Below are 9,873 nucleotides of genomic sequence, written 5' to 3' on the forward strand. Positions count from 1 at the left end.
CCCCTCCTTTCTTCTTTTGGATTCCTCATAGAAAAAAAAAAATTTGGATTTAAATCAAACTTGGAGAGCCCTATTCCATAAAGGTCATTGATTTGGTCTAGGACTTCTTGTCTATTTAAGGAGTGTGGAGAAGGAACAAAAAAGAAGAAAAAAATTAAGGCATGAAGGGTCCTTTGATGTGGGCGTGTGCATCTCCTAGGCGTGAGCTCTCCTTGGGCAGGCTCTTCTTCCTTGTGGTGGCATGTGGAGTGCTTTCAAGCCATTAAGATCTGATCTCAAAGCTCTCCCCTTCTTCCTTTAAGAAGAATATCTACAAGTCTTCATCCCTCTCTCCTATGGTGCTTGGCGTGCATGTGAAGTAGAGGATTTGTGCATCCAGATCTCGCAAAACAACTAATTTCTAAAATCTAACAACCTTGATCATCTTGCCACTGCGCCTCAAGGTATGTTTCATAAAAGTTATGAAAAAGAAATTAATTTGAAATCTATTCTCCTTCTTTTTGGTCATCCGATATGGATCAGATTCTTCCTTCAATGATTTCTTATATATCATAATCTAAAGCTTGTATAAATATTCTCATTTTAGCTTTTCAAAAAATATAATTAATACCATTGAATAGTGGCGGTCTCGAAGTTAATTATCTTTTGGCAAACAAGGAACCAATCAGAGTTGCCATGACCTTTGGCTCTAGACCACTTGATCAATAAATAATATTAGAGTACCTGCTCTAATATCAATTATTGTTCAGAAAGATAGCAACCCAAGAGAAGGAGTGAATTGAATTTTTTAAAAATTTCAAGCAAATGCAAAATCTAAGAAAGTATATATTATAATTTAAGAGAACTTAAGTGATTATGTGGTGTATGCTTTAAGGTACAACAAAATTAAGATAATGAATGCAAACTAAGAATTTAAACAATGCAAGACTAAAATTTAAAAGCAAGTAAAATAAGTACAAGAAGACACAATATAAATAACGTAAATTTTATAGTAGTTTGGTGTAATCCCGTACCTATATCCACTTCTCAAGTTTTTCTTAAAAATTTTACTATAATCTTTTCGATTATAACATGTTTGTTTTATCTGAGATTACAAATAAATTTAGTTGGTTTTACGAGCTCACTAACCACAACCTATATACTGACTATTTTTTAGATTCATAATGAATCTAGTTAGTTTTATAAGCTCACCAACCAAAATTTACAATGTCCAATTTCAAACTTGCATGGATGTAACCCCAAATTTCTTATCTCCAAAGAAACTTAAAAAGAAAACAAGAATATAAGATATGAAATTTTAGGATAAAATAAAATTGAAAAATAAACTCTTTGAAGCATTGAGAAGATGCTAATGATTTGCTCTTTCGATGTTTTTGAACTTCTTTTATTTGAAGCTTGAGAGGGTATGAAAGAGGTTGAAGATGATCTCTCTTGAAAGCTCTCTGAATTCAATGCATAAATCCCTCTCTTTACTTCTTTTCCAACGATATTCAATATACACTCAATAGATGAAGTATTTTCTTCTTTAGTTCCCCTTAAACTTACTTTCCAATTGATTCTCTTATCTTTTGTAAACTTAAAAGTGGCTGGAAAAAAAATTTTTGATCATTGGGAGGCTTGAACTAGTCATTAGAGTGGAGAAATAGCCATTAGAAAGTGTAGAAAATTAGCCATTATTGCTGTTTCTATGCCAAGGATCAACTCTAATTCCTCAAAGATCGATTCGAGCTGCCCACGAGTCGACGGAACCTCTACATGAGTCGACTTGGCCTTAGGTCTGAAAATTTCTGTATTCTGTCTTTCCTAACAGTCAGCTCACTATCTTCATGAGTCGACTCAAATTAAGAATCCTGAATATAGTTCTCTATTTTCTTTGAGAGTCGACTCCTACTGTTCATGAGTCGACTCAGAATCATGCTGGTCCTATTTTAGTGTGTCAGAGTTGACTCCTCTACCTTAGGGTCGACTCCTGATCAGCTTGAAACTTGAAAATTCTTCTTTGAATTTCTTGACTTAGCTTCTTTTGGGAGGACCTTTTCCAATGATAAAATCTAGAAAAATCTATATCCAACCTTGAAACACATGATTAGAATTATAATTACTCAAAATTTGATAATCATCAAAATCATTCATAAGATTAACAAGACTTAGTGGCTCGACCTCGATTTTGATCTTCATCTTGGCCCGATCTTGACCTTCATAGCTCGGCTTTGATTTTGATTTTCACCTTGGCTCGAGCATGATCTTTGCCTCGGCTCAATTTTGGCCTTTACTTTGGCTCTGTCCTAATCTTTGTTTTGGCTTTATCTTTACCTCAATCTTAGGCTTAGTGACTCGATCTTGATTTTAATCTTCACCTTAACTTGATTTTAGGCTTCATTGCTTGGCTTCCATTTTGATTTTCACCTCTGGTTGGTCTTGGTCTTTACCTCAGTTCAGATACTCAAAGACTTGTGGACCTACAAAAAGAAAATGAAATGATGGATGAGGGCTTAAGAGACTATTACATGAAAGCTTTAAGTTATGGGAGTCTCTCCCTTTTAGAATCTATTTGGGGTGGAATTCTGTTCAGATAAATGAAAAAGCATGAATCCATCATGATTTATGGGGTGGAATTCAAAAAATTTCTATAATCTCCTTCTTTATTTGGATTCTAATCTGTCGTTATCTCCTTCCTTATTTGGATCTTATCAAAAATTTAATTTTTTGACATATGAATAAGGAAGTATGAATCTGTCATGATTTAGAAATAGAGAAATTCTTGTAAAATCCATCTTTATCTAGATGCTCTCCCTCTTATTTGGATTCTGTCAAAAATTCAAATTTTGAAATATGGATAACGAAGCATGGATCAATCATGATTCAAAAATCAAGAGATTCTCGTAACCCCTTTCTTTATCTAGATGATGTGATCTCCTTTCTTGTTTAGATTCCATCAAAAATTAATTTTTTTAAATATAGATAAGAAAGCATGAATCTATCATGATTCGAAAATTGAATGATTTTCATAACTTCTTTCTTTATCTAGATATTGTAATCTCCTTCCTTATTTGGATATATATCATATATCCTCCAGTTTTAAGGCTAACTAGGATATCTTGGAGGGCGTTAATTGATCTGCTTGACTTGTGGCCATGGAAGAGGAAGCATAAATACCTCGGATCTAGCCATTTTAGAGATAATCGAAGATACCTCCAATGTGATTGATGCCTGATCGAAGTAGAATGATCAAAGATCGATGGCCGAGCAGTTGAAGTTGGCATCATTCACCAACCCATGGATCGCCTACGAGATTTTTTTGGCTAAGCTCCCTTTATCCTGATTGACATCTGACCAATTTGGAGGCGGACAGATCTGATCGATATTTGACCGATTTGGAGATGGTCAGTCTGGATATGATTAACGTCTGGCTGATCTAGAGATGATCGGATTTAGCAGACATTTAGAATCATCTAGTCTTTAAGAACTTGGTGGTGTTGGAGCGATGTAACGAAGTATCTTTGATTGGATGCTTGCTCTTTTCCATAAAAAGAACCTAAATCCTTCCTCTAGTACCAATCTGTTGCTGTAGATTTCTATCTTGGATCGACTTAACTAGAGCTGTATGACAACTGCAAGACAATGATGGTAGGACAGTAATAGCAGGACCTACAGAATAAGTCCTTAACCAGAATTGATTCTGACGGAGGATTCTCCGATGCTCAAATCAGAAATCTAAAGCAGATAAAAAGAAGTGAATATGTTGGAAGAGAAATGATTTCATATCTTGGAATCTTTATAGACCTCTATTTTCATATAAAAGCTAAAAATTCATGAGAAGAAAGAAGAATTGGTTTGTTAGCCTTATCTTGTTGGATGAGATATGCTTGTCCTCTTAGTATTTTCTTCCCCACTCATGATAGATTGTCGTGCTGATTCTGAAATATTCTTAATTGTCATAAATCGAAAAACAATATCAAATATAATATTCTTTCGAAATATGAACTTAGATAAATCATCATCAAGATTGAATCGGATCTAGCTTTTTTATATATCAGCTTAATCCTTGGAAGAAAAAATGTAAGAAGCCTCTATTCTCATCCTTTTGGTTCAGACTTGGGTCATGAATTATGCATGAATATAATAAAATAAAATGCTTACCAGTATATTTAGGTTGAAAGAAATAGAAGAACATTTCGTCTAGAGCTACAAAGAAATAGAAGAATACTCTTAGAATGTAAAGGAATTTCATATGGAGCTTTGGAGATCATAAAAGTTTAAATAAAAATTAAGCCTTCCCTTTTGGGAAGAGAGGCTTCTCTCTCGTGGCTATTGGCTTCTATTTTGCGGTTGCTCTGTCAAGTAATGGTAGTGCCTTATTTGAAATGTCTTTTTCCTCTTTTTCTATGTTTTAATGCTCTCCTACTCCTTTTTTCCACTTAGTTTTTCTTGTAACCTATTCAAAGTGATTAGGTGCTTTCTAATCTCTTCCCAAGGAAAAACGCCATATTTGTAGCGATGGTTGTTCCTTTTCTTGCACCAGCAACTCATCAATTCCCGTCACCTTGGACAAATGCTTATCTTCCTCCTCTTTTTTTTTTTTTAGCATCAAAATGCTATATAACTGCACCATTATTATACAACCCTTTAAACAGAGAACACCATGGTTTTTCCTTTTTCATATGGTCTCACTCTGACACCCTTCAAAACTACTCAACCATATTCGTTGGAAGAAGGGAATGGGCAAACACATCTATCCTCCTCCTCATTTCTTCAGGATTTGCTCCAACAAACTTGGTTATCAGTTCCCCATTCCTCATCAGCACAAATGTAGGCATTGCTTTCACCTCCATCTTAGAAGCAACCCCCTGTTGGTATACCACCAAAGGCAACATTTCACTACAACTGTAGCTACACCAAGTATAATGCACAAATCAAAGGCAAAATTTTAACAAATTATACATGCAGAGAAGTAATATGGCCCATTGAGAAGTTTCCCAACAGATTTAAACCTGCCAGTTAATAACACAACCCCGAGTTTGACACTGAAAACAAGTTGGTTAGAAAAGATTCAGCACTCAAGAACTGGAAGTGTAGGAAGAAGCCAGATAATCAAGACTTAAAAGAAACCAACATAAATTTTTTTAAATATATATATATATACACATATATATGTCGCAACAAAATCATTGGAATACTATTAATTGCTCATACACAACCAAGCATCGAGACAGAACAAAAGTCAGTATGAACACCACCTGACTATAAATCCTGTGTGTTTATCAGATAACTTGTGCAAAACTTGTAAAATTCAGAGAGTGATTAACAGTTCTAGATCACTGAATCACACAAGAATCATGTAAAGAACCATTCAAATAAGGAATTATGGATAACTTAGAAATGTTTTGGTAATTTGGAGAATATATTGCTGGTGTAAAATGGACTCATTCAACACACGAAGCAAGAATATTCCAAGAAATATGCGTAGGTGGCCTTAAATTTATGTGATAAGATACTAAAGGATTTATAGCACCCTCCCATCCTTTCAAGCAGCTGTTTCATCTACTGATAATGGTGCAAAATGGTGCAATACATCAACAAGTGAACAAGTAACTTTGCTCCTAACAACACTGCTCAAATCTGACCATGTGACATATTTGGCATGAAACAAATTCTAAGATCTTTTATAAGCGAAAATCTTCAGCTTTTTTCTACTCTTCGTAAAACCCTTCAGTCCTTCTCAATATGGCATAATTTATGTTCAGCTATCATCTCAAAGTCATAAAGTCCTTTCTATCAGATTGTTCTCTTCTTTAATTACTTATTTTATATTTTTCTCCTATATTCTCTTACAAAAAGATCTTATCAATTTTTTTTTATTTTTATAGTAAATTGGAAGTTTCTTACTTCCTCTCCTTTCCATCAAAAAAAAAAAAAAAATTGTGTAGCCCAGCCCCTCAGGCGGGTCCCACCATGAGAAGAATGCCATTAAAAGCTGAGTGATTGGGAGGCATAATGAAGTGTCATTAATTTTTCCCTTTATTTTATAGGTAATCTTACGCAGTTCTAGGGAGCACTGCGGTTCTAGCGGGATCTCAACATAGGATTCTATTTTTTTTTTTCTTTTTTTTGTAAAATAGGATTCCATTTCATTTGCTGTGATCGGTCAGAGCAACGAAGAAAATGATCGCACAGGGTTGCAAAAAGCAATTGAACTGAAACTATATCTCTCAACATCCAGAGAAGTTTAAATCTTTGTTTACTTCTCATTTTTCTCGGAGGAAAATAAATCAAGTTATATAAAGTTTTTTTTTTCTCCTAATGTCCTGATTATGAAAATTTAAAAATTAAAAAAAAGAAGAAGAAGAAGAAGAAGAAGAAGATACCTTGAGTTCGTCAACATCTACCGAGAGAAACACAATATCCTGGTAAGTCCTGGCCAGTTCCTCAAAGTAGGAGTTCATGGCAAGAGATGGGACACACCATGAAGCACTGAAGTGAACAAAAACCTGCAAAAATATTTTGCAGTGATCCAATAAGAATAAATAAATATATTTTTAATTTTATTGTTTTATGACAGTGAAAAAATCTACCAAACTTCCAAGTTGATTCTTCCATTCAATCTGAGATAAGACTCCCATCCGTACTTAACCTTTTTGCTAGTTCCCTTTGGAAAATACGTCTTTCCCCTCTCTCTCTCATGAGAAAACTAAAGAACAAGGAAATCTTATATACAGCCGGTCATATTGATGAAGGGACATGGCTAAACAAAAATTCTTCCATTAGAGAGGTTAAGATCCACACATACAAGGAAGAGTTAAGAAGGAATATGAAGTGCCTATGTTGAATTTGCCTGGTACAACTAAAAAAATTGAATCTCAAGTAAGTTTGGGAGATTGCAGGAGCTCACAGGTCTGCCTTGGTTGTTGGCTTGGGTGATGAAGAGATCCCATGACTCCTCTGAGTCCACCCTCACAACCCTGGATTTGGCCGCCTGTTGCTGGTCTTCCATCACCACCCTTTGGTTCCCTCCCTCACCCCAGTGGTCCATTTTATGCAAAGAAAGGGCATTGGAATTGGGTGAACAAATGAGGATGCCAGCTGGGCAGTTGTGGATGAGAACAAAAAAAGAAAAAACAAAGAGTGCAAGAGCAAGGGCCCTCACAGAAACCAACGGGCTGCTGCCCTCAGCTTTTCGATGTCAGGAGGAGTTGGGCTCCATCCAGGTTTTCTATTTGTTGATACTGAAGATTTCACATGCTGGAAGCTCCTGGAATTTATCCATTGTCATGTTTCTTCTATGAACATCCAATGGGGTTGTCCCTATCCGGAGTCAAACCTAGCAGCACCACTGCAGTAAGAACAATCAATCAGCTGATTTAGCTCTGACTGGCTATACTCAATATATTTTTGGGAGTCATTTGTTAGATGTCATTTGCCAACTCAAAACGTAACATCTAACTCAAAAGAATAAAAAAATTATGCAAAAGAATCTCGTGCTATCTTTTTTTTCCGCTTAGGGACATGGTTTTCAAAGCCTAGATCCATCATGCTTACGAAAAAAAAGCCTAGATCCATCATCGGTAGTTGAGATAAAGCTCGGTGGCTACGTTTGTATTAATCTTTACGAAGCTTCTCCATGACTAGTCAGAGTAGCGGTCAATATAGTGACATGACATTATACGACTTGGTTTATTTATTAAAAAAAGATAGAGAGAACTATTGTACTGCTTTTTAACTCACTCTTTTTTTTTTTTTTTTTTTTTTTTTTTAAATAAAATAAAATTTTGATTTATAACTTTGATTTATAATTAGCCACTTTCTCTCTTTTTGCTTATTTTTTAATTTGATTCCATTTGAATTTAATTATCTATTTATTAACTTATAAAATTATTTATAATAAAGGAGTTAACGATTGGCTCAACAAAAGAGAAAGAATGAATATATTGTCAAGAATTATCGTCAGCGTTATGATATTCACTATAACGAGATATTTTCTCTCGTAGTAATACTCAAATCTATTCGGGTCATGCTTGTGATAGCAGCATATATGAACTATGAAGTCTGGCAAATGGAAGTGAAGACAGCTTTTCCAAATAGAGAGCTGAACGAAGAGGTGTATATGATACAACCTGAAGTGTTCATATCCACAGATAAGTCTAAGGTGTACAAGCTTCAGAGATCAATTTATGGATTGAAGCAAGCATCTAGGAGTTAGAACATACGTTTGATAAGGTGATCAAAACGTATGGCTTCGTTAGGAATGGAGAGGAACCCTGCATATATAAGTGGGCAAATGATTTGATAATTATACTTCTTGTGTTGTATGTGGATGACATTCTCTTAATCGAGAATGATGTCCCTGCATTACAGAGAATAAAAGTGTGACTGTTGTCACAATTGTTCATGAAGGATCTGGGAAAAGCAACTTACATCCTAGGGATGAAGATCTATAGGGATAGATCTAAGAGGCTGCTCGGGCTCTCCCAATCCACATACATAGATACTATGCTGAAACGGTTCAGTATGAAGAATTTCAAGAAAAGCTATCTTTTGATAGGCCAAGAAATTTTTTTTTTTGAAAAGAGATTGCCTGATAACTCCTCAAGAAAGAGAACATATGAGTAGAGTTTCATATGCTTTGATAGTGGGTTCTATTATGTACGCCATGATATATACGAGATCAGACGTGGTATATTCATTAGGGGTAGTGAGTAGATATCAGTCTGATTCAGGAGAAAATCACTGGAAGGTCGTAAAGACCATTCTTAAGTATTTAAGAAATACTAAGGACCAGTGGCTTGTGTATGGTGAAACTGACTTGAAACTTGTGGGATTCATCAATTTCAGCTTTCAGTCAGACCATGACGATAGTAAGAGTATATCGGGTTATATTTTTATCCTAAATAGTGGAACAATCTGTTGGAAACATTTCAAGCAGAATACTATGGCAGACTTTGTTTGCAAAGTAGAGTATATTGTGGCATCCGATGTTATGAAGGAAGCTGTATGGTTGTGGAAGTTCATCCGCGATCTCGGAGTGGCACCCTCTGTTGGTGGTCCTATCTTGTTATACTGCAACAATACTGGGGCCATTGCTCAAGCCAAAGAGTTGAGATCCCATCAGTGCACTAAACATATTCTACGCTGTTATCACCTTATCCGGGAGATTGTGAATCGAGATGATGTCGACCTTTAGAAGATTGAAGGAAGAGAGAACCTGACCGACCCATTTACTAAAGCTCTCAAAATCAAGGAGTTTGATGATCATAAATCGAAGATAGGGATAAGTTACTGTACCGATTGGTTTTAGTCTAAGTGAGAGTTGTTGAAAAATATGTCCCAAAGCCAATCGTTAGATGATTGTGCTCATCTTGTAAATTGTATATGAATTTTTATTAATAAAAATTATTTGATATTTTTATTATAAATTGATTATCTTTGAACTTCTGTGTTGTAATGAAGTCCTTAGGACTATATATATCGATAAAGGAGGATTTGTCATTAAGTTTTTAAAATTGTTCGTGACCAAATGATACGCTATTACTAAGACGATAGTGATATCAAGTGTAGGTCATTGCGTGCCATATGAGTTGGTTGTTCACTTAACCAAGGAGTGTAAAGACACTGTTATGGCATGCAGATGGAATGTAGGAGACATTCGCATCGAACGTGATCATGTGCCGAGCACTCTATTGTCAAGAGTAGCTTATGAAGGGTATGGGTATAAGTGTCCCTCCGATCTGAGACCACCACGGTGACTTGTAAGCAACTCACTGTACTTTAGTATTAGACTATCTGAGTTTCTAACTTAGTGACAGAAGGATACTAGGTGCAGTTAAATACTTATCAAGTCGGTGTGTTGTCAAGCTGGAATTGACCCCTCGGAATTGG

General features: G+C 35.4%; 1 protein-coding gene across 1 annotated transcript; it reads right to left on the minus strand.

The window, feature by feature from the left end:
• Positions 1-1,338: 1,338 nt before the first annotated feature.
• Positions 1,339-7,094, minus strand: LOC105035455 (thioredoxin-like protein CXXS1). The gene is made up of 4 exons (XM_010911018.4): positions 6,890-7,094; positions 6,366-6,488; positions 4,141-4,847; positions 1,339-2,459 (listed from the first exon to the last, which is right to left on the minus strand). The coding sequence occupies exons 1-3, from the start codon at positions 7,028-7,030 to the stop codon at positions 4,689-4,691; spliced, it is 423 nt and encodes a 140-aa protein (XP_010909320.1). The 5' UTR covers positions 7,031-7,094; the 3' UTR covers positions 1,339-2,459; positions 4,141-4,688.
• Between the last annotated feature and the right edge of the window lie 2,779 nt (positions 7,095-9,873).

The sequence above is a fragment of the Elaeis guineensis genome, chromosome 5 (genome assembly GCF_000442705.2).
Source record: "Elaeis guineensis isolate ETL-2024a chromosome 5, EG11, whole genome shotgun sequence".
Classification (NCBI taxonomy): Eukaryota; Viridiplantae; Streptophyta; class Magnoliopsida; order Arecales; family Arecaceae; genus Elaeis; species Elaeis guineensis.

Excerpts from the sequence above, each read along its gene's own strand:
- LOC105035455 (XM_010911018.4), bottom strand. The coding sequence starts at position 7,030 with ATGGACCACTGGGGTGAGGGAGGGAACCAAAGGGTGGTGATGGAAGAC. Across the intron at positions 6,489-6,889 it reads CCAACAACCAAGGCAGACCT|GTTTTTGTTCACTTCAGTGC; the intron begins GTGAGCTCCTGC and ends ATATTTTTGCAG. Across the intron at positions 4,848-6,365 it reads TAGATGTTGACGAACTCAAG|GGGGTTGCTTCTAAGATGGA; the intron begins GTATCTTCTTCT and ends GTATACCAACAG.